At 37.8% G+C, this 26,753-nt stretch overlaps 1 protein-coding gene across 1 annotated transcript; it reads left to right on the forward strand.

Moving 5' to 3' along the window:
• Positions 1-1,254: 1,254 nt before the first annotated feature.
• On the forward strand, positions 1,255-3,826 carry LOC110927440 (T-cell leukemia homeobox protein 3-like). The gene is made up of 3 exons (XM_022171079.1): positions 1,255-1,362; positions 1,854-2,418; positions 3,357-3,826. The coding sequence occupies exons 1-3, from the start codon at positions 1,255-1,257 to the stop codon at positions 3,824-3,826; spliced, it is 1,143 nt and encodes a 380-aa protein (XP_022026771.1).
• Positions 3,827-26,753: the final 22,927 nt, after the last annotated feature.

Genomic DNA, 26,753 nt, shown 5'->3' on the forward strand with positions numbered 1-26,753 from the left:
TAACTAATATCTTTCGGTAAATATCAGTTACGTTTACTCAAAGTTTCCAAGTTTATCCGTGATTATCAATTAACACAAATTCAAGTATTCGGTTACCTCAGAATCGATCAAACAGGGAGTTTCATATTAAACCTCATGAACCCTAATTTAACCACATGAACAATAATAACACTTAATCATATTATGTTCCGGTTCCATGAACAATAAAAATTCCGAATTGCATAATATCACAGCCGATCCACAAAACATTATCATTAAACATCATCACAACAGATCCGATTAACATACACATCCGATTAACATCCATATCCGATTAACATACATATCCGATTAACATCCATATCCGATTAACATACATATCCGGTTAACATACAAACAACATATTGCAAGACAATTGATAAATCATGAAATCATATACACTCAAAGCATCATCTATTAACATAAACAACATCACACACTAACCGGAAAATCTGGATTACGGAACGAGATCTTCGAACAGAGAATGGGTCTGCTATGCCGTCACACACACACAAAGGAACTAGGGTTTTTGAAATAACTGTCGACTTACATGCATTCACGTATATAAAACGTATCACAGGAATGGGCCAAGCCCATTAGAAAGACTGGGCCGAAAGATGTCGAAGGATCCTATCTTTGTTCGAAGGATAGAGTCCTTGGTCGAAGGATATGTTTCGTGATCCTTCGAACCGAAAGTTTATCTTTCGTGATCCTTCGATCTGTAAGTCATGTTTCGTGATCCTTCGAAGGTTGGACCTATCCTTCGAAGGATCTTTGTGTTTCACACTAACAAGTTCACACATTTGACACGTTTCACAAATACAACCAAACAATCAAACCATAAATAACTTCATGGCAATCAATACATGATCGTGCAATAAATACGAAATAGAAATTTTGGAAATTTGAGTTGTCACATTATCCCCAACTTAAAAGAAATTTCGTCCCGAAATTTGGTACGCACTCACTGAGGAAGCTGGGTAAGTTACATCGTTCACTGGTTTTCCTGGGGTGTCACAGGTAATATGTGGAAATATCGGTGTGTGACAGGTTGGTCTCAGAGCCAACATTGAGTGAATTAAACACTAACCTTTTGTGTTTAATCTCAATGAGACAACAAGCACATTCCTTAGACTTCTGAGTCTAGGCCAATGACCTAGGATTTATTCTTAACTTTCCTTTGTTGTTTATATTTTATTTTTATTTTACTTGTTTTGTCAGGATTAATCTTCAACAATGCCGCCAAGAGTGAGAGGCAAAGGAAAGGGTCCAATGCGAGGTGGACCATCAGCACACGCAGGACCTTCCAATCGTTTTCTAGTTCAGATTCCCGTGACCATTGGGGTCATTCTTTCGAACCAGCGAAACACTCTGTCTCGTTGAGCTCATCACCTTCTTTTCATCCATCATTCAGGCCGCCTGTTCCAGACGAGCCCCGACATTCACAACACTCCCATAATTCACACCATTCGCATGATTCCCACCATTCCCATCAATCTTACCATTCTTTGCATTCTCATTCCTTTCATCATTCGGATTCTACCTACTCTCCAGCCCAGTTTAATCCCAATGACTACGTCAACGACTTTTTGGGTTTCAACCCTTTGGGACCCGAGGATCACTTTCCTCACGACATGGAGATGGACGACGACCCGAACCCTGAAATGCAAACCGGAACACCGGGCCTCCCTATCAGCATATCGAGCGGTTCTCCATATCAAGGATCGCCATACCAAGGGCCTGATTCATTTCAAGAAAGGTGGGCCACGTATGATTGGGCCTTTACCCCTTGATATCATAACTCTCCTGCTCAACCTCCTTTGGTTTAACCTCAGCTTCAAGCAGTCTCTCCACCACCTTTACCTATTGAGGAGCCGCCTCAACAGCCACCTCAACCACCTCCTGAGCCGCCTAGGCGAAGGAGGAATACACGAATATCTGTGCGAGGAGGACCTCGGTTCAGTTCTCCTAAAGGTTCAAGTTCTTACCCTCCTATCCCCGAGGACCCACAAATGGGTGGACCCTCGCACGCGGTACCGGGCAATGATCCTCCGCCGGTTTCTTATGCACCACCGCCAGTGGGTTTTGATAACCCAATACCAACATACCCAGGTTCATCTGGATATAATCCATCTGGATACCCAACGAATTATGGAACCCATGATCCATATCTTACTGCTGCTCAGTACAATGCCCTTTATCCTTCTTCTTACCCTCCAGTTTACCCAACTGGATATCCGGTGCAGGGGTATCAATACCCCCGATATCAACAACCTCCTCCTCCCCAACAAGAGCAAACCCAAGAAATACTACAGAGGTTAGACAGGGTTGAGCGTGAAGCAGATGATACTAAAAAGAAGCATAACAGCTTTCTCAAGGGCCTTGCAAGTCTCATCAAAGGCAAAAAGAAATAGGAAGTTGTTTATTGTACTTTGTATTTTATTTTCAATCAAGTCCCTGTGAGGACATTTTATTTTCAGTACCTAGTCCCTGCGAGGACTTATTTCTGTTTCTGTAGCCCCTGTGTGGGCAGTATGTTCTTTTTAAGACCCGTTTAGGGCACCTTGTAATAGTTTAATGTTTAATGGAATTTCTTTGGATTTTAATTATGTATTTTATTACATCATCATGCTTATTATTTTCAATTTTTAATTGATCTGCCAAAGAGATTCTTAGAGGTATAACCTAGCCAAAATATTAAATGGCTATGATGGTACACCCTTTTTAAGACAATAGATCCCTATTAACATCTGAAAACATGTTAATATTCCTGGCTGTGTGGTACGAGAAACCACACAAGCTTCCAAATGTACTTGGACCTTTCCAAGTCACTTATATATAGCCTATATGATCAATGCAATCATGGCAAATAAACATCAATATGATGTATACACCAAAACATCCATTAGAGATGTATGCTTATAAGCAAAGGTGTAATGATGACAATGGTAATTTTATTTATAAACTTCTTGTCAAAAAGGTGATGAACTATATTCGACCTTTAAAAGATCAATGATCCAAGAGATCATTGGTTATGTTATAATCATCCTTCTGACAAGGCCTTTTGTGCCATCTAAATGTCCTTCGAGACAAGCCATGTGCTAAATAAAAATGTCTTTCATGACATTGACAGTTGTGATTTATATCCTCTATCTAATAAATAAAAAGGGTTATATCCTATTAATTGCTTTTTATGGTTCTGTTGTAGCCTAGGCAAATCGCGATTAAATTGATTTTTATTTAAAATGGTCTATATGGTTTAATAATACCATGACCATCTAATCATCAATGCGATGATTCATTATACAATTTAAATATATCATTATTGTTTGATGTAGAACACGAATCATGGCTGGCTCTGATGAAGCAAACAGTCATCCCGTGGAAAAAAAACAACAATACCCGGATTAATATCACTGGTGCTGAATTGCATGCGATGATAACCGCAGAAGTTGCTCAGGCTGTGGATGATAAGTTTAAGGAGCCGAGTAATGTTCGGTCCAAAACTCATTCAAAGTCCCATTCTCATTCGCATACACTGAAGAAAGATGAGTCTCAACACTCGTCTAATCAAAGAAGTGAACCTCAGAAGCAGATTGTCCTTGAACCAACTTCCAGGTACACCAAGGGATGTACCTATAAATACTTCGTATCCTGTAAACCGAGTGATTTCACAGGAGAAAAGGGAGCAATCGATTGCATGAAATGGTTGGACGAGATGGAGACTGTGATAGACATCAATGGATGTGTTAAGGAAGACATAGTGAAGTTTGTGTCTCAATCTTTCAAGGGCGATGCCCTCACTTAGTGGAAAGCATTGGTGCAAGCCACTGGAAAAGTCCCTTTGTACAATCTTTCATGGGGCAAGTTTGTTGATTTGGTGAAGGACACTTATTGTCCTCAACATGAAGTTGAGAGGATAGAGACTGACTTCCTCACCTTGGTAATGAAGGATCTTGATTGTAGATCCTATGTGACCAGCTTCAACTCGATGTTAAGGCTTGTACCATACTTAGTCACCCGTGAACCCAAACGCATTGCGCGTTTCATCGGTGGCTTGGCCCCTGAAGTGAAAGAAAATGTTAAGGCTTCTAAGCCAGCCACTTATAGATCTGTTGTGGATCTATCTTTGTCCCTCACTCCTTATGTTGTGAGGAGTAGGGCAAAGAAAGCTACCGATGATGGGAAGAGGAAGAGGGAGGAAGACAAGTCTCCTCAGTCAAACAAGAAGAGTAAAGGGAACTTTAATTCCAAGAAGGGGCAGTCAAGGGACAAGCCTAGGTGCAAAACCTGCAAGAAAAGGCACTTTGGAAAGTGCAACCAAGACCCACAAGCCAAACCATGTGGAATTTGCAAAAAGAAAGGGCACAAGTCTGTTGAGTGTCGAAACATTAAGGATGCAACCTGCTACGGTTGCAATGAAAAGGGGCACATCAAGATCAATTGCCCCAAGAATGCTAAGAAGCCCGAGGAGGCGAAGAAAAACAATGCGAGAGTTTTTCATATGAATGCTAGGGAAGTGGTGAACGACAAGAACATCATAACAGGTACCTTCCTCATTAATAATAATTATGCTAGAGTCTTATTTGATTCCGGTGCTGATAAGTCTTTTATAGACCATAAGTTCTGTAAGTTACTGAATTTGCCTATTAAGACTCTAGACATAAACTATGAGGTAGAGCTTCCTGATGGTACCTTAGAAACAACTTCAACTCTTCTTGATGGATGCTTTATATCCATTAAGAATCATTCTATCCCGATATCCCTCTTGCCAATGAAATTGGCTGGGTTTGATATAGTTTTAGGCATGGATTGGTTGTCGCATAACCAAGCCCAAATTGCCTGTGATAAAAAGCTAGTTATTATCAAAACCCCTTCTGGTGAATCTGTCACTGTTCAAAGAGATACACAATATGGATTGCCCAGCAATGTGTCTATTGTCAAGGTATCACAGCGTTTGAAGAGCGGATGTGTTATCTACATGGCATAAGTAACTGTGAATGATCCGAAACCTAAGATTGAAGACATTCCAATCATCTCTGTGTATCCTGATGTCTTTCCTGACGAGTTACCTGGATTACCTCCTAAGAGGAAAGTTGAGTTCAGGATAGACATTCTGCCAGAATCTGCACAAATTGCACGAGCTCCTTATCGTCTAGCGCCTACTGAAATGAAAGAGCTCAGGACTCAATTAGACGACTTACTGGAAAAAGGTTTCATTCAACCTAGCTCTTCGCCTTGGGGAGCTCCAATATTGTTTGTGAAAAAGAAGGATGGATCAATGCGCTTATGCATTGATTATCCCGAATTAAATAAGGTAACGATCAAGAATCGTTATCCTTTACCCAGGATCGACGACTTATTCGATCAACTCCAAGGGGCGAGCTATTTTTCGAAGATTGATTTGAGATTCGGGTATCATCAACTTAAGGTTAGAACTGAAGATGTGCCAAAGACAGCTTTCAGAACGAGGTATGGACATTTTGAGTTTTTAGTGATGCCTTTCGGGCTCACTAATGCACCAGCAGCCTTCATGGACCTCATGAATAGGGTCTGCAAACCATACTTAGATAAGTTTGTCATTGTCTTTATAGACGACATACTTATCTACTCTCATAGCCAAGCTGACCATGAGAAGCACCTTCGATGTATCTTAGGATTGCTTCAACAAGAGAAGTTGTATGCTAAATTCTCCAAGTGTGAGTTTTGGCTTCGCGAAGTCCAATTCCTTGGACATGTCGTTAGTGAGCGTGGCATCCAATTTGATCCCGCGAAAATAGAAGCCATTATAAATTGGGAAGCACCGAAGACAGCAACAGAAATTCGCAGCTTTTTGGGTTTAGCTGGATATTATAGAAGGTTCATTGAGAACTTCTCGAGGATAGCTGCACCGTTGACTTCTTTGACCTGTAAGAATGTAAAATTTGATTGGAGTCTAAAACAACAAGAATCCTTTGAGATTCTTAAGCAGAAATTGAGCAATGCGCCGGTATTGACATTGCCCAAAGGAATTGAAGAGTTTGTCGTATACTGTGATGCTTCACACACCGGTTTGGGCTGTGTACTTATGCAGCAAGGCAAGGTGATTGCCTATGCATCACGACAACTAAAGGTGCATGAAAAGAATTACACCACCCACGATTTGGAGTTGGGTGCCGTGGTATTCGCACTAAAGTTGTGGAGACATTATTTGTATGGAACTAAATGTGTGATCTATTCGGATCACAAAAGTCTCCAACACTTGTTCAATCAAAAAGGGCTCAATATGAGACAGCGCCGTTGGATGGAGACTCTAAATGATTATGATTGTGAAATTCGCTACCATCCAGGTAAGGCGAATGTGGTAGCCGATGCTCTAAGCCGAAAGGAAAGAGTCAAACCAATCAGGATCAATGCCAAGAGCATTGAGCTAAAGAATAGCCTGAACAAAAGGCTATTAGCTACACAGAAAGATGTTGTTTTGGAAGTTAACCTTCCAAATGAAAAGTTAGGTGTAACTGCTGATTAGTTAGCACCTGGAAAGGATGGAATCCTTAGAATGAATGGAAGAATTTGGGTTCCTATACACGAAGGACTTCGAGATGTAATCCTCCAAGAAGCACACAACTCCAAATACTCAGTTCACCCTGGAGGTGACAAAATGTATCAGGATTTGAAAGCTAATTATTGGTGGATAGGTTTGAAGACATCTATTGCCACACATGTAGCTAAGTTCCTGACTTGTGCTCAAACTAAAGCTGAATATCAAAAGCCATCAGGTCTACTTCAACAGCCAGAACTTCCCACATGGAAGTGGGAGATGGTAACCATGGATTTTATAACCAAATTACCTAAAACAAGGCACATAAATGATCCCATATGGGTTATAGTTGATTGATTGACTAAGTCAGCACACTTCTTACCCATCAAGGAGACTCATAGCTCCGACAAATTGGCCCAGTTGTACGTGGATAAGATTGTATCCCTTCATGGCATGTCGGTGTCTATTATCTCTAATAGAGATACTAGATACACCTCTCACCTTTGGAAAAGCTTCCAACAATCTTTGGGCACTCGTTTGATTTTTAGTACTGCTTACCATCCTCAGACAGACGGACAAAGTGAGCGTACAATTCAAACTCTGGAAGACATGCTTCGTGCATGTGTTATTGATTTGGGAGGTAGTTGGGATGATCACCTACCCTTAATCGAGTTCTCCTATAACAATAGCTACCATACTAGCATTCAAGCTGCGCCTTTTGAGGCATTATGTGGTAGGAAATGCAAAATGCCTGTTTGTTGGGCAGAAGTAGGAGAAGCTCAGTTATTAGGACCTGATATAGTCCTTGAAACGACGGACAAGATTGTCCAGATTCGTGACTGCCTGAAAGCTGCCAGGGATAGGCAGAAAAGTTATGCTGACAAAAGGCGAAAACCTCTAAAGTTTGAGGTTGGCGATAAAGTCTTACTAAAAGTATCACCCTGGAAAGGTGTGATGCATTTTGGTAAGAAGGGCAAGTTAAGCCCTAGGTATATTGGACCATTCGAGATTATCGAATGTGTCGGCAGTGTAGCTTATAAGCTAAACTTGCCTGAGGAGCTGAGTTGAATTCATAATGTGTTCCACATCTGTAATCTCAAGAAATGTTTAGCCGATGAATCGCTGGCTATGTCTCACAAAGACGTACAAATTGATGAAAGCCTGAGATTTGTTGAAAGATCTATATCAATCGAGGATCGTTAGGTTAAAAAGCTCCGAATGAAGAATGTGCCTATAGTAAAGGTCGAATGGGATGCCCGTAGAGGTCCTGAATGTACGTGGGAAGTTGAGTCCACCATGAGACAGAAGTACCCTCACTTATTCCAGTAAATCACGGGGTCGAGATTTCTTTAAAGGGGGTGAGGATGTAACACCACGTAAAAACGTGTCCAATTATGTATAGACACATGTCCTAAACTCTAAATATGTGAAAGATTGAGTTTGAAGGACTAAAGTTGACAAACAGTGAAAATATGTATGTGAAGGGACTAAATAGGTCAACATGCCAAACTTGAGCCTCTGAATGACCATACATGAAGAATATATTCATAAACGAGTGATTAATTGGATATAAGAAGCCGTTTGTGAAATAATCGGAAGATTATAAAACTACAAGGGTTAAACGTGTCAACATGTTAATTCTTACTTCTGAGTGACCTTTAATCGAACCCGAGGCTTCGAAATATTCAAATATACTCTCAAGATTAAGTGGTATAAATTTCACATGGTTTCGAGATCGTTAAGCAAGTTTTCAAGACTTTGGGTAAAAAGTGTCAACTTGATGAAACTTGCATGTAAAGTGATATTTAAAGAAACCGAGTCTAACGAAGTTTAATTATACATCCTTGAGCATCTACAAACTAACTACAAGGGCCTTACATGTCAAAAATCAAGTTATATAAGGTTTATATTGGCCAGGGATTGATTCTGCCATGTTTGAAACAAGTTTTAACCTGAGCAGCAGGTCTAGGCGGGTCGCGTAAGCCCCTTATCAAGTCTACGCGGGCCGCGTAGAAGTCCCCAGTGCAGGATCATGTTGACAGGTGTAGGTTTCAGCTGCATAACCGACTTAATCTCATTTGTATCGATCCCATGGGCTGTTAAACAGTTTTATTAATCCACTAGGACACCTGGGGTGATCCTAGGAGCCCCCATTACAGCTGCAAATGATCTAGACACTTGGGATTTGGTATATAAGGAGCACTAGTGTTGTGTTCTTATGCACTCATTTGCAACAAATTCAAAAGGACACACATCTGGAGCTTTCAAGCAATAAGAGAAGACTTAGAAGTGTAGAAAAGATAGCAAGGACCATTAGTAAGAGTTTTAATCCCTGCTTATTCCTTTTAATTAGTTTAAAAACCGAAAAGTCAAACTTATCGTAATTAAGCTTTGACTTTCGGTTTAATCACAAATGGTCCAGCCACTGATCAAAACGAAAGTGGTTATGGAACCATATTAAGGTAGGTGATTAACCCTTAAAAGGGCACCTCCTAATTATTTCGTTTGACTAGTTAATTGTCGGGTCAAACTAGTTTGACAAAAAGTCAAACCGGACATAAAGTTTAAAAATGAATTAAATTAATAAAACAGAGGTTCTAAATTATATTTTAACATTCTAATGACTTGGTAATTAATACTAGAACATGTTATATCTGTCCTAACCCGACAATTATCAGTCTAAAGTCAGTTTATAACCGAAAGTCGCAAAAGCTACTTTTGCTTTGACTTTCAGTTCTGACCCGTTCAAGCTTAATTCTCCCATGTTTTAAGCTTCCACTAGGACCACATTATTCAGTAATATAACCCTCTGGAGTTATATTGCTTGTTCCTTAGTAGTTGGGATTATATGCACTAATTTGTTAATATGCTTATAAATGCCGTAAATGCCCTTTTGACACATAAATGAGATTTTTAGAAATATGAGAAGACAAAAACCTTTGCTACTGATATATAAGCTTGTCCCGAGAATTTGACATCAGTTCTTGGTCTCAAATAGGAGTTATGCGCGATATCGTAATTAGGAGCTTTTTACTAATTAATTTGCGACATCATGCATAATACATGTTTAAGCTTGGATTTTGAACCAAAAACTCAATACCTACTGTTAAGATATTATTTTTAAGGGGTTTTAAGATTTTTGGTCAGATTATTATCTTTTAAAACATAGAGTTCTTGTGTAATTCGGTTAATGACGATAATACCCTTTTTAGACATAAAATGAGATTAACAAAGGATTTGATTGCAAAACTTTTTCCTACTGATTCCATACATTAAATAAATTATTTTGAGAATTTGAAACTGATCAAAATCTCAGATTTACATAAACATCTTTATTATCGTCAATTAGCGAGTTTTACACTAATTAGGTGCATAGTATGGTTTAAAACCATATTTAACATCTAAGACTTATTACCTACTGAATTTTTAAACAAATTTAAATATTATTACAGTAGGTATAAGTTATGAACTCAGGTTTCCAAAAATGCCCTAAAAAGCCTATGTGAAATGACCAAAATGCCCTTTCGGGGCATAATTGGGTCATAAATAGTAAATATCACATATGTATAATATCTTACTGATGTAATGTGATAAATTAAATATTTTTACTGACTTCAAAAGACCAGAACTTCAGTTTGTTATAAAATCTCTTTTATGAGCATTAAAATTACCAAAATGCCCTTATAAGACTTAAATTGGTTTAAATTACTTTTTGGGCATATATGTTAACATCCTACTGATGTATTAACATACTTTAAGCATAATAACATTTGAGACCTGTATATAATTCATTTTGTTACCCGTTACGCGTTTACGCGTTCGGATCGGTTTATGTGACTAGTTTACGTAAAATAGCCGAAACGGGTTTAACCTTATCATTAAATCCTCAAATTCCAGAATGTGATTAGTTTACCCATATTATACAAGTATCCAAGCTTGTCGGGTCTAAACCACATTCTATTCCGGTCTCCGCTTAATCTAGCGTTTAGAACCGTAAAGTTTCTTTCTAGCTAGCCGGTCTAAGTCTTTGACTTAACTAAAGACCCGTTAGCATCCTAATAGGTTATTAAACCTTCTATACAAATTAAGTAGCATCCAATAGAAGGTACCATCATAAAGCTTTAGGATTATACTGCTGAGTTACCTATCACATTAGCTCAGGTAAATACTTTTAACTTATTTTCCCTTATAAGGGCTTGGGATATGGTATTATAATAATACCACTTGGTCGGGTATGAAATCATTAAATTAGATTGTGATTAATAAATTTACATAACCCATTTTAATTTGTCTTGTTTGATAACATAAGCATTGGGGGTTAATACGACTGTGTCCTGGATATCCTCGACTCATTTTATTTAAAAATGGCCACGACCTATGCACTGGGTGTAGGCATACACCTGATAGATGCAAATGCTAAAATATAAACCCATATGTTGGGGATAACTCCTTTATGGGTTCTATAAGTGGCGAGTCGGTTAATCATGACCGGCTTCCAACCGGCCCCAATTGTATAACAAACATGTAAATCTGTATACAAGTGTAACACCCCGAAAACGGGTTCAGTAATCAAACCCCGTTAATACTAAAAGACGGGTAAAGTGCCGTTACTGGTAAAAGTAACCCGGTAAATATTAGGATTTAAATAAATAATCCTAATATTAATTAAAAAGCGGATAAAGAGTTTCAAGAAATAAAATGGATAAAAGGCCCTAGTTAACGAAACTTAAGGTAAATGGGATTGAACTCCCGGAACTCACTATGTTAACTAGGAGCGACTAACCTAGTTATTAGTTATTTGTTTTTAAAACAGTAAAGTAGCATGAACTAGTAAGCCTTTTTATAAACTATGGATAATCGAGGGACCAAAGTTGGACAATTGCAAAATGTTTTTGCAATTAAACAAATAGATACCAAAACACACACATGTGTGTGTGTTTGGTCGACGATTTCACAAGCCAGGAGAAGAGTTCCTTCTCAAAACCCTAAACTCACTAAATCCATCAAAATCCAAGGGCAAATCAAGACTAGATAAAAAACCGAGCTCAAATTAGTGATCACCTAAGTGAAGGGATCACAAGGTATGTTGAATTTCATCTCTTGATTACATCTTGAGTTATAGATGAAAACTTAAAATCAAAAATTTGGCTTGCATGATTGAAGTTTGGATGAATTTAGGATGAAATTATGTCTAGGAGTAAACCCTAGTCAATAACTAGTTGAATTAGTGTTGAAATTATAAAGTTCATGATCATCCATTATGGGTGTTTAATGGGTTTTGTAGAAACATGATGAACACTAGAATCATGATTGTCAAACTAGTGTTATTTAAACTTTATGAAGTTAATCTTGACATTGAACCATGAATTTGATGATTTTCAAGTAAAAGATGTTGAAATTGGCAAGATAGGTAGCCATAAGTTTGATTATTAAATTTTATAAAAGAATGCTCACTAGGTGTTTGATATAATGCCTAAGAGAAAGCTAAATGTTGAAATTTCGAGTGAAATGCGCATTTGAATAATATGGTAAATTATGTCAAATATGAAGTGATAAGGGTTCTAAGCATCACGTTGAATTAGACTTAATTGTGTAAATCATGCGATCAAAAGTGGTTAACTTTTGATAAGTTGAATTAATAAATAATGAGGTCGAACGGTAGTTCGACATAGAAAATACGTAAGGTGGAATAGTCGTGATTATTAATGACTAATCTAACCACCTTTGAATGATGACGATAGTTTGACACTTAACGAGCAAGGTGGAGGCTTGGGAAGAAACGGGTCAATCAAATCAAGAAGGAAAAGGAAAGCGTAGCTCGGACACGAGGTAAGTAAAACTTACACCCTTTTTGCAGGACACGTGTGTGTTTTATAAACTATAAATGCGAATGAGGTAATATCCAAAATGAGGGTTCCGACAGGATTGATACAAGTCGGAACGAGTATAAATGATAAAAACCATGGTTTATGGTAAATGGGGCAAATGGGTGAATTTGGAAATTTAAAACCATATGTTGACTCGAGCCAGGTACGCATATATATAGATTTATAGTTAAAAATGCAATGTTGGTCAAATACCTTAGCAAATGGATCTATGTCGTAAAAGGGGGAAATAAGTTGACAAAAATGCCCTTGATAGGTAAATCGGGCAAACTACCCTTAGAGGTCGTTTAGATACTAGTATTATCATTATGTAACTCTTAGACATATGTAAGAGTCGTAGGCATAAACCTTGGGGGTCAAATGCCTATGAACGGGTCAATCACGTAAAATGATAATCCGAGGGGTAAAACTCAGATTATATAAATTGCCACACTAAACCCGTCACAAATATAGTTGTGATGGAAGATCATTTGATAATTAATGTGGAAATAAGATGCTAGGAATAAATGGGTGTGAATTATGTGTAAAAGTGCTTAAATGCCCTTAACGGGTCAATTAATCATCTAAGTAAAAACGGAATTAAGAATGTATATAAACCGTGATTTGAATCTAATATGATAAGCAACATGGAAATGATTAGAAATTTAGAATCAAACAACATGTTTGTTTGATAAAATCGCGATCGGGTCAAAATTTGGTAAAAAGGGTAATAAGCCGAAGACTTAAAAGCCCTAAATTTGTTTTAATCCGGATGTTGGATTTTAACTCTGTTAGATGGAGAATTAAATTATGGACGCGTAGGAAAATGAATATGGTAAAACGGATTAAAAACGAGAGAGTTATGCTCGTTTCCGTGAAATCGGGTTATGCTGAGAATCTGCAGCACCAGCAAACAACATTCTGTCGAAATGGGGGCTAGGCCTAGCGCGACGCCCCCCCTGAATCCCAAAAATGTTTAATTTTGTTTGTTTGACCCATATAACTTGTTTAAACTTGTTATTTAATTATTAAAACTAACTTTTAAGTTGGTTTTGATCATAGGTGATCGCCAAGAGTGCCCGGACGAAGATCAAGCTCGAAGAAGAACCAAACACATGAGATTAAAGCTTCCGCACGGCGTTACGTCGTAACTTTTAAACGACGAACTTATTTATATAATGTTGAAAACTTTTAAGTTGTAAAAGTTTTAAATTACTCGTATTTTTCTAAGGATACTCAATCGTAATTACATGTTTATTTTCGTTAATTATACGAAAACCTTTATAATAATAACAAGGGTGTTACATGTTGGTATCAGAGCCCTGGTTTAAGAGATTCAAGTATGGTGGGAAAACCATGCTTGGACTTAAACCTTATGCTCTTAATAAATATTGGTGTTCGGTTCGAAGCTTGATCGCAAATCCGGTAAGTACATGTATATATCAATGGTTTAGTATGGTTAAAGTGTTGAGAACAACACATTGGATTATCGTGTAATACACGTTATACCAATAAAAACATTATAGAGTAGATATAGTCAATGAAATTACACGCGTTGATGCGTATAGTAGAAAAGCCTTGTATTATAATACGGGCATCCATTAATGTTGAAATTACTAACTGTTGCAGATGTCTTAGTTGAAGGACACTCGCATATGAAGATGACGAGAGTTAAACGAATTGTGGATATGATGATGGAATTGTCCGAGATATGACAAGAAGAGCATGCTCATCAGGGACCTAAATCTCGTAGCGATCGCAAATAAGTAACGGCAAGAAAGCCCGTTAGGGCAAGCATTTACCAGATGCACGTCTAAATTATTGCATGAATAGAAATATGCAACAAATACGTAGAAACTGATAGTTGCATATATAGATCGAAAACTTGGAAAAACCTGAATAGAATACCTATTCAGGATATTATTTCCAAGAGAAATAAATAGAGGTGTTACTTACATGGGGTGTGATGTGAAAGTTATAAAAGGGTCATGTATGTCTTGTGTTGATCGCCTACTCTGGCCAAGTAGGTAGTGAACACATGATACCATGTACTTTTTATGATGGACATGCTTACATCCAATGTAGTAAGGACGGGGTGAGTGGGACAAATTAAAAAAAAAAAGTACCCAAATGAATCAGATAAGCAAAACATTTGATAATAATGTAAATGCACATCCGAATGACGGAAGCGTATTATACTAGGATAATGAGCCCGAGTGTAGGGACAAAGAAACATGTAAAACGATTAAAATACGTACTGGGAGGGGTGTACTTACACTCGAACCCGGAGAATGCAAACATGTGAAATGATTAAGATACGCACTGGGAGGGGGTGTACTTACACTCGAACCCGGAGAATGCAAACATGTAAAACGATTAAAGTACGCACTGGGAGGGGTGTACTTACACTCGAACCTGGAGAATGCAAAACATGTGAAATGATTAAGATATGCATTGGGAGGGGGTGTACTTACACTTGAACCCGGAAAATGCAAATATGTCCCTTAACGGGTCGTTTTTGTAAAACGTCAAACTCAATGACAAAGTCGGAATATAAAAATGAAGCAAGGTCTAAATGCATACCGGGAAGGTTGCAATAATAATGACTTCGGTAAAACACCCGGTTGATGGGTAAGAATTTAACACATGCGTAGACCGAGAAACGGGAACTCGGATGGAAGGTTAAAAGACTCGGGTTTTGAGTCATAACTAGAAGACGACAAGATAATATAATTAGAAATTTTGAATAAATTATGTTCAACTATTTTTAAGTTGAACAGGTTGAATATAATACCATGCCGGACGGCATGAGTAAACGCGTGTGGGATAATGGTAATGTTAAAAGTAAAAGAGTAATGAGCCCGGTAATGGGACATAACCAAATAAGAATATATGCAAACCAAATAACAGTGAGCATAAGACAAACCGACGTATAAATGACGTGAGAAGTTATAGAGTCGGGAGAGTGATCCGAAATAAAACGATTATAGCCACGAGCTACAGTCAAGGCTAACAAATCTTAAGCTTGAAACCAAATAATTCTTCAAACAAAAACAGGGTGCCTTGACACCAAACATGTATTTTTAGAACGACATGAGTAAAGAATGATCTACAGGATCAACATAACCTTTGGGGTTATAAACAATGGAAAGGTCTACGAGACTAAAACGACCCACGGGTCATGACTAGAAAGAAATAGATTATAAGGACCTCGCCTTAAAAAGGGGAAAGTCTAATAAAATAGCCCATAAGGCTACGTGATAAAACCTACGGGTTAATTAGACAAAGCGAGGGAATCAGTTGAGAACCCCCACATAAAACAAAGACTGTAAAATAATAAATTTTGGACTGTCAATATCCTGGTATGGATAATTGATAAAAGTAAAAGAGAAGATGCTAAACTAAAACTTCAATTTTAGTAAGAAATAACGTTTTTACAAATATGAATTTCGATAGGAATTTAAATAGTAAGTATGAAAGATATAAATCTAGACACTGTTAGGTGCAAGACGATATAGTCAAAAAGTGATATTTTCGAAAAAGAAAGGTTAATACAAAATTAAACATGACGTGACATGATCACGGTCAAGAAATGTAATGTGAAGAAGAATCGCATTATCACTAAGCGAGCGGTATGAAGTAACTGGACTGATAAGTCGGTTAGTGAGACCAGTTAAGGTCAACAATTCGAATCAAGAAATTTGCTTTGCTTGTAAGCGGTGGATTCCGTATAACAAAATCGAATGAATAAAATTTAAAACAAAAGAGAGTTTGTTGCTAAAAGTGAAAGATTTCACTAAAGACCTTTAAACGGGTCAAAATAACGGATTCATAAAGAATTCACTAGAATGAAAGCGATGGACTTCGCTAAATTAACCGAACTAGTAGAAATAACGAGATTATGTTATGTCGAGTTGTATTATGCCGTATGAGATATGTATATGCTTCATAACTAAAAAGATATTACCATATCTTTCTGGTAATACTAACAAAAGGTTAAAATATGAGCAATGCTCAATTGATTATCGAGATCAAATGCATTGAGACTAAACTCAATGAACTATGTAAGAAAGGTTTCGAGGACGGAACCTCTTTAAGGAGGGTAGACTTGTAACACCCCGAAAACGGGTTCAGTAATCAAACCCCATTAATACTAAAAGACGGGTAAAGTGTCGTTACTGGTAAAAGTAACCCGGTAAATATTAGGATTTAAATAAATAATCCTAATATTAATTAAAAAGCGGATAAGGAGTTTCAAGAAATAAAATGGATAAAAGGCCCTAGTTAACGGAACTTAAGGTAAATGGGATTGAACTCCCGGAACTCACTATGTTAACTAGGAGCGACTAACCTAGTTATTAGTTATTTCTTTTTAAAACAATAAAGTAGCATGAACTAGTAAGCCTTTTTTATAAACTATGGATAATCGAGGGACCAAAGTTGGACAATTGCAAAATGTTTTTGCAACTAAACAAATAAATACCAAAACACACACATATGTGTGTGTTTGGTCGACGATTTCACAAGCCAGGAGAAGGGTTCCTTCTCAAAACCCTAAACTCACTAAATCCATCAAAATCCAAGGGCAAATCAAGACTAGATCAAAAACCAAGCTCAAATTAGTGATCACCTAAGTGAAGGGATCACAAGGTATGTTGAATTTCATCTCTTGATTACATCTTGAGTTATAGATGAAAACTTGAAATCAAAAATTTGGCTTGCATGATTGAAGTTTGGATGAATTTAGGATGAAACTATGTCTAGGAGTAAACCCTAGTCAATAACTAGTTGAATTAGTGTTGAAATTATAAAGTTCATGATCATCCATTATGGGTGTTTAATGGGTTTTTTAGAAACATGATGAACACTAGAATTATGATTGTCAAACTAGTGTTATTAAAACTTTATGAAGTTAGTCTTGACATTGAACCATGAATTTGATGATTTTCTAGTAAAAGATGTTGAAATTGGCAAGATAGGTAGCCATAAGTTTGATTATTAAATTTTATAAAAGAATGCTCACTAGGTGTTTGATATAATGCCTAAGATAAAGCTAAATGTTGAAATTTCGAGTGAAATGCGCATTTGAATAATATGGTAAATTATGTGAAATGTGAAGTGATAAGGGTTTTAAGCATCACGTTGAATTAGACTTAATTGTGTAAATCATGCGATCAAAAGTGGTTAACTTTTGATAAGTTGAATTAATAAATAATGAGGTCGAACAGTAGTTCGACATAGAAAATACGTAAGGTGGAATAGTCGTGATTATTAATGACTAATCTAACCACCTTTGAATGATGACGATAGTTTGACACTTAACAAGCAAGGTGGAGGCTTGGGAAGAAACGGGTCAAACAAATCAAGAAGGAAAAGGAAAGCGTAGCTCGGACATGAGTGATGTGTGTAAAATGCAACGTATAAATTACATCAAATGTGGCATAAAACTAACCCTTTTTAAGTACTAATGTTGGAAAAAGTGTGCTTTTGTCTTCCTTTTGTATTTTCAGGGTTAAAAGAGCTTAAACGAACAAAAGAAGGAAAAATGCAGCCAAATCCAACATAAATACAAAGAAAAGGAAGAAACATGGCATGCCCGAATCCTCGACAGCATCTCCCAAAGCAACAAGAAGAAGAAAGTTGAGCATGGGGCTGTGCCCAGCTGAGCATGGAGCTGTGCCCAGCTCAACACGGGGCGTGTCCAGCTCAACACGGGGCGTGTCCAGCTCAACACGGGGCGTGCCCAGCGAACACGGGGTCATGGTCAACCTTGGCACAAAAGACAAATCAGTAGAAGCTTCCATCGCCCACCACGGGGCCGTGCTCAGCGGACACGGGGCGGTGGTCAACTTTCTGCAGGCGCATTTATTGTAATTGCGAATTACAATTAATGAAGAGAGAGAGTCAGATGGACACGGGGCCGTGCCCAACGGACATGGGGCCGTGCCCGAGCTTCTGTTCAGCCTATAAATAGGAGTGTTTGGAGCTCTTGCAACTCATCCCCTGGCACACCACCTCTCTCACACTTCACCCACCACCCACCACCATCACAACACCATCATCCACCACCATCATCCATTGTCCATCATAGAGTGTGTGAGTCGTCTCGGGATCCAAGATTGATCGTAAGAGTTCTTGACAATCAAAGGCCATGTTTGCCTAAATCTCTTACATCACTTGGTGAAGACAAGTGTTTAGTGTAATACTTTTTATTTTTAATCTTTTGCACTTTTTAATTGGTTTTGTATTAATGACTTTAATTACTAGTTTCTTATGTTGAAGGTGATTCTTCCTTATCGTTTGTCCGTGGTGTCTTGGCATTATTTTACTGTCTATATAAAATAAAATATTTTCACCATTCATATCTCCACGGTCTATATGGAGATATGTTGGCTACCTGGTCGGGGGTTAAGGGAACGGTTTGGTAAGAGTCTTGCCATTGGTCAGTGTATAGATCCTGCAAAGGACCTGGGCCAAATTTAGTAGGACCTCCTTCAATACCCAAAGGTATTGAATGGCGGGGGTCCAAACTCTTTGATCCCCTCATAAGTAAAACTACTATTAAAACTTTAACCCAGCTACTTACGACTGTATCCCTGCTGACTCAGACTACTTAGTTGAGGGTAATGTCACCTTCAAAAGAGGGGCCTACCACATTATGCATTAATAACTTAATTAATTATCTTTCAATAATCCGACCCTTTAGGATTGTATCCTTGTTGACTCAAACTACTGGGTTGAGGGTAACGTCGCCTTCAAAAGAGGGGCCTACTACAATAACTAAGATAATCTCTTAAACAAGTGCAAAAGTGCGAAAATAATCAAAGGTTACACTACACACGAGTCGGATCCAAGTGATTCATCTTGTCTATCTGTTTTATTTTTATTTTATTTTTCAGCATTTTAGTTAGTTTTATTTTCTTAGTTTAAAAATATTTTTCTAACATTTTGATTTGATTAGAAGTTGAGAATAAACCGGTACTAAAAGCTCTTGTGTCCTTGGACGACCTCGGTATCTTACCAACACTATACTACGTCCACGATGGGTGCACTTGCCCATATGTGTGTTTAGTGTTAGTAAATATCGTGTTTTATAAATTTAAAACTTGGCTAAAAAAGTGTAAAAAGGGCTTAAAATATATACCTAATACATATTACACCTAACGCACATCAAGTTTTTGGCGCCGTTGCCGGGGATACAAGGATTTTAAGAAAGGTTAAAATCGACGGCCTAATCTGTTTTTCAAAAATTTTTGAAAACGCGCGCACATTTTTCTGCATTTTAGTTTAGTTTGCATTTACAGTAGTCTGAACACGTGGCCGTGTTCACTAAACACGGGGCCGTGCTGCATATTTTTCATTAAACGCCCAGATACAGAGTCTGAACACGGGGTCGTGCTCACTGAACACGCCTCCGTGCTCAACGAGACCAGTAACTTTTATTAAAACGCCTAGATACAGACCCTGAACATGGGGTCGTGTCCACTGAACACGGGGCCGTGTCCAGCCTCTGTTTCCGTCTTTATTCTTGTTTTCTGGTCCCGAGAGTCAGTTGTGGTCTGTTGAGTGATCCCTATGGATCAATACTTAGGAGGCTACAACTACACCTATGAGGAGGATGATTATATGAGAGACTATTGCACTAATTGTGGAAACCCGCACTCGGTACAATATTGTAACTTATTTCAACCATCCAATTCATACAACTATTATGAGGAGCCCAGGTACGAGCCATCGACTTCATACACATCTTATGAAGACCAAATGTATGAACCTTCTCCCTCATACTCATATTTTGATGAACCAAGGTATGAACCCTCATACTCATACTTTGAGGAGTCAAGATATGAGCCACCACCTTCATACACTTATTATGAGGAACCATGGCGTGAACAACCCACCTCATATGAGTACTATGAAGAACAAAATTACGACCCTTATCCATCATATACTTAGAATGAAGAACAATGGTATGAACCATCTACTTCATATGAGTACTATGGGGAACCAAGGATCGAACAACCGGATTCAAGCTTTGGGGATCCCGATCCTTTCTCTATCACCGAAGTGACCGATAGGATATTAGAACACATTAAAACTATCGAACAGTGCATAAAAGAATCTCGCGCAAGGGAAGAGGAGTCCCGCGTAAGAGAAGAATTAAATAAAGAAATGATAGTTGAAGAGTTAAAATGGAAGAACAAATAAGTGAAAAACCGACACATGAGCTAAACAACGAAAAAGGTGAAGCCGATAACGTTAAAATCCGAGAAGAGTCTAATTTTGAAGAAATTAATCTCTTGTCACCTTCTTTTGAAAATCGTTGTTTAGTACCCACTCATGCTAAGTTTTTAAAAGAGTTAAACACTAACACTAAAATTGAAGAAATGGTAAGTGTTAAGTTAACTAATGATCAAACTTCGCTAATAGAAGAAGACCCTTTTGAAATTAACATTACATCGGTTCCATGTTTCTTTCAAAATTCCTTTATTAGTAATATCACCATTGATAAAGATCTTTGTGTTAACATAATGCCTAACTACATTTTCGAAAAATTAAGTATTAGTGATTTTTATCCACTTCAAATACCCATTTTTCTATCTGATAGGAAAGTAATAAAATCAATCGGTGTAGTTGAGGATGTCTTGGTTCAAACAAATCAAATGGTAATCCCAACAGACTTTGTCATCCTTGATGATGCTCCTCTAGTGTTGGGACAACCTTTTGTAAAAACACACGAAGCTTTGAAAAACCGGAAGTACAATAATCTATCCATTCAATTAGGGGCCTTCAAAAGATGTGTCGATCTTGAACGATCAATGAAATATCCAATCGGCAATGATGACCCCCTAATTGAAGATGAGCCAGAACCACCCGATAAGGAGGGTCTAGCCAAGGACCCTTATAAACGTGGCGCACCACGGAGGCATTCCGCGGAACTATCCTTAGTTTAATTTAGATTAACTTTTATATTTTCTAGTTTAGTTTTAATTTTCAGAAATAAAACACACTCGAAATGGTGGAGGTTACTAAGGGAAGCTTGAACCCACACCCCATGCACAAAAACAGAGCCTCCCGACAATTTTTCTTCATTACAGCAAGTTCAGCACGGGGCCATGCTCACCCCAACACGCCCCGTGCTCAAGGTTCTGCAGAAAATGCCTAGTTCAGGTAACTGGACACGGGGCCGTGCTCACTGAACACACCCCCGTGCCCAGCCTTCTGTTTACTTTTGGTACTGGCAGTCTGGACATGGGGCCGTGCTCAGCCAACACCACCCCGTGTTCAGCTACCCAGTAACATAAAATCTTGTTTTTAACCCACTTTTACACATTTTAATCAACCAAAAAGCTTAATTTTTGGGACACATTGAGGACAATGTGTAATTTAAGTGTGGGGGGATGCTAAAACCTTGAATATTGCAAGTCCTAATTACAAGCCTTACACAAAACTCTATTGGAACTGCTAATCACCCTCATTTTTTTTTACTTGTCTAAGTTTAAGTTGGGAATTTCAAGTTTTAACAAGGTTATATTTTTACAAATTTACAACCGATAGCGTCGTGATAAAAAGAACCAACATAAGAAAATTATGAAACGGCATGACAAGCTTAGTTAAAATTTGATTATATATACTTGATCACATAAAAACCCATTCCCACAAAAGTGAGTTTTAAGCCTTTATTGAGCATATAAATACATATCTTTATACTAAATGCTCATTTTTCGTTTTTTGTGTGAATAGCCGCTTGGTTCGTACGACTCTAGAACTTGCCACAACAATACATTCCCGGTCCTTACCAACTTAAACCCAAGTAAGTAAATGATGGAGGCATTAGGACTAACCATTTTTCTTTCTACACCATTATTTTTCAATTTTTTTTACCACCTACCCAAAATCCCCCTGATTAACCCCTTTGAGCCTAAACCTTTTCATTTCTTAACCCAAAACAAACACCCTTTTTCCCACCAAAACCCCTTTTTCATTTTAAACCCTTTATTTTAGTAACAAAGCTCGGTTTTTCTTATGACTTCCTTATAAAAAATAAAAAAAAGAGAAAAATGATGATGATAATGGAGCCAAAAGAAATAAACAAACAAGGTTATCAAAAAGAACTTTGTTTGAAAAATTGTTTCATTAAAATAAAAAGTCAAAAAAAAAGTCTTACGAAAACCGACGTTTTTTACGCCTTTCGCCCTTTTCTACTAACCACTAACCCAACCACCTACCTTTAACCCAAGCCTAACCCTTCCCCCCAAAAGTCCTCTTGATATTTACAAAGGTATATAGTTAAAAAGGAGGAGGATTGATTGCTTGGCAAGCTTATGGTAGGAGTAAGTTCCATGCCGCTCTCGAGTGATTCACTAAAAAAAATACACCTTCGGCCGAGTGTTGAGTGATCCCCCGTGAGGTATGTGAACTTGTATATAAATGGAATTTTAAAGAGGCATGTTATGCCCAAATAAATAATTTTTCTTAACAAGCATTTTAAATAAATCATGACGAATAGGATTTGTAAATAGTATAAAAATAAAACCCAATAAAGATCTTGGATTCCCGACACTCAAGACAAGCCCAAAACCTTCTCTTCTACCCATTCCATTTGGGAGTGTAAGGCACATATTAAAGAGTTTTGCTTGAGGACAAACAAAGATTCAAGTGTGGGGGTATTTGATGTGTGTAAAATGCAACATGTAAATTACATCAAATGTGGCATAAAACTAACCCTTTTTAAGTACTAATGTTGGAAAAGTGTGCTTTTCTCTTCCTTTTGTATTTTCAGGGTTAAAAGAGCTTAAACGAACAAAAGAAGGAAAATTGCAGCCAAATCCAACATAAATACAAAGAAAAAGAAGAAACGTGGCATGCCCGACTCCTCGACGGCATCTCCCAAAGCAAAAACAAGAAGAAAGCTGAGCATGGGGCTGTGCCCAGCTGAGCATGGGGCTGTGCCCAGCTCAACACGGGGCATGTCCAGCTCAACACGGGGCGTGCCCAGCGAACACGGGGTCATGGTCAGCCTAGGCACAAAAGACAAACCAGTGGGAGCTTCCATCGCCCACCACGGGGCCGTGCTCAACGGAAACGGGGTCGTGGTCAACTTTCTGCAGGCGCATTTATTTTAATTGCGAATTACAATTAATGAAGAGAGAGAGTCAGATGGACACGGGGTCGTGCCCAGCGGACACGGGGCCGTGCCTGAGCTTCTGTTCAGCCTATAAATAGGAGTGTTTGGAGCTCTTGCAACTCACCCCTTGGCACACCACCTCTCTCACACTTCACCCACCACCCACCACCATCACAACACCATCATCCACCACCATCATCCATTGTCCATCATAGAGTGTGTGAGTCGTCTCAGGATCCAAGATTGATCGTAAGAGTTCTTGACAATCAAAGGCCATGTTTGCCTAAGTCTCTTACATCACTTGGTGAAGACAAGTGTTTAGTGTAATACTTTTTATTTTTAATCTTTTGCACTTTTTAATTGGTTTTGTATTAATGACTTTAATTACTAGTTTCTTATGTTGAAGGTGATTCTTCCTTATCGTTTGTCCGTGGTGTCTTGGCATTATTTTACTGTCTATATAAAATAAAAGATTTTCACCATTCATATCTTCATGGTCTATTTGGAGGTATGTTGGCTACCTGGTCGGGGGTTAAGGAAACGGTTTGGTAAGAGTCTTGCCATTGTTTAGTGTATAGATCCTGCAAAGGACCTGGGTCAAATTTAGTCGGACCTCCTTCAATACCCAAAGGTATTGGATGGCGGGGGTCCAAAATCTTTGATCCCCCCATAAGTTAAACTACTATTAAAACTTTAACCCAGCTACTTAGGACTGTATCCCTGCTGACTCAGACTACTTAGTTGAGGGTAACGTCACCTTCAAAAAAGGGGCCTACCACATTATGCATTAATAACTTAATTAATTATCTTTCAATAATCCGACCCTTTAGGATTGTATCCTTGCTGACTCAAACTACTGGGTTGAGGGTAACGTCGCCTTCAAAAGAGGGGCCTACTACAATAACTAAGATAATCTCTTAAACAAGTGCAAAAGTGCGAAAATAATCAAAGGTTACACTACACACGAGTCGGATCCAAGTGATTCATCTTGTCTATCTGTTTTATTTTTATTTTATTTTTCAGCATTTTAGTTAGTTTTATTTTTTTAGTTTAAAAATCTTTTTCTAACATTTTGATTTGATTAGACGGTGAGGATAAACCGGTACTAAAAGCTCTTGTGTCCTTGGACGACCTCGGTATCTTACCAACACTATACTACGTCCACGATGGGTGCACTTGCCCATATGTGTGTTTAGTGTTAGTAAATATCGTGTTTTATAAATTTAAAACTTGGCTAAAAAAGTGTAAAAAGGGCTTAAAATATATACCTAATACATATTACACCTAACGCACATCAACGAGGTAAGTAAAACTTACACCCTTTTTGTAGGACACGTGTGTGTTTTATAAACTATAAATGCATATGAGGTAATACCCGAAATGAGGGTTCCGACACGATTGATACAAGTCGGAACAAGTATAAATGATAAAAACCATGGTTTATGGTAAATGGGGCAAATGGGTGAATTTGGAAATTTAAAACCATGCTTCTATTCCAATTTATGTAAATGTTTGGTCTTATAGTCCAAACGGGTCAAATGGTGATGATAACACCATTTTACGATATCGACTAATGAGGTTGTCAAGTCGTATGTTATCAGGAGCGAATAGCCAACTGGATAATTGCGACGCCATAGAATATTGGTTAATTAACGCGAGGTATAAAACAGGTCTATATGTTGACTCGAGCCAGGTATGCATATATATAGATTTATAGTTAAAAATGCAATGTTGGTCAAATACCTTAGCAAAGGGATCTATGTCGTAAAAGGGGGAAATAAGTTGACGAAAATGCTCTTAATAGGTAAATCGGGCAAACGACCCTTAGAGGTCGTTTAGATACTAGTATTATCATTATGTAACTCTTAGACATATGTAAGAGTCGTAGGCATAAACCTTGGGGGTCAAATGCCTATGAACAGGTCAATCACGTAAAATGATAATCCGAGGGGTAAAACTCAGATTATATAAATCGCCACATTAAACCAATCACAAATATAGTTGTGATGGAAGATCATTTGATAAATAATGTGGAAATAAGATGCTAGGAATAAATGGATGTGAATTATGTGTAAAAGTGCTAGGAATTAAGAATGTATATAAACTGTGATTTGAATCTAATATGATAAGCAACATGGAAATGATGAGAAATTTAGAATCAAACAACATGTTTGTTTGATAAAATCGCGATCGGGTCAAAATTTGGTAAAAAGGGTAATAAGCCGAAGACTTAAAAGCCCTAATTTTTTTTTAATCCGGATGTTGGATTTTAACTCCATTAGATGGAGAATTAAATTACGGACGAGTAGGAAAATGAATCGGGTAAAACGGATTAAAAACGAGAGAGTTATGCTCGTTTCCGTGAAATCGGGTTATGCTGAGAATCTGCAGCACCAGCAAACAACATTCTGTCGAAATGGGGGCTAGGCCTAGCGCGACGCCCCCCCTGAATCCCAAAAATGTTTAATTTTGTTTGTTTGACCCATATAACTTGCTTAAACTTGTTATTTAACTATCAAAACTAACTTTTAAGTTGGTTTTGATCATAGGTGATCGCCAAGAGTGCCCGGACGAAGATCAAGCTCGAAGAAGAACCGTACACATGAGTTTAAAGCTTCCGCACGGCGTTACGTCGTAACTTTTAAACGACGAACTTATTTATATAATGTTGAAAACTTTTAAGTTGTAAAAGTTTTAAATTACTCGTATTTTTCTAAGGATACTCAATCGTAATTACATGTTTATTTTCGTTAATTATACGAAAACCTTTAAAATAATAACAAGGGTGTTACAACAAGATTATCTTTAAATAATTGTCCCAAGTTATAAATGATTTGTGCTATGTGCACTTATATCAATTTTCATAAATGTTTTCAAAAGAGTCAGTTAATTGTATTTACCAGTGTAAACTGACGTATTTTCTTAAAGACTAATTGACAGGTACCTCTCGTAATAGGCTGGAGCTATTAGGTGTCATAAGATGATCTTGCAAATCCATAGATACCTGAAGTCTGTTATTTTGTTTCTTTGTATTTTGATGATCCGCCGGTGGATCATATTACAATCCAATCTGTATATTCTTTTATTCGGACACTCAGACATTATGGTATGTAATAGTTTATTTTCCAAGCCTTCCGCTGTGCTATTATATTGTGTGTATTGACAATGATGATATCAACTACGTCACGATACTCCCCTCCGGGCCCACCAGTAATATGTGGAA

The sequence above is a fragment of the Helianthus annuus genome, chromosome 1 (assembly GCF_002127325.2).
Source record: "Helianthus annuus cultivar XRQ/B chromosome 1, HanXRQr2.0-SUNRISE, whole genome shotgun sequence".
Classification (NCBI taxonomy): Eukaryota; Viridiplantae; Streptophyta; class Magnoliopsida; order Asterales; family Asteraceae; genus Helianthus; species Helianthus annuus.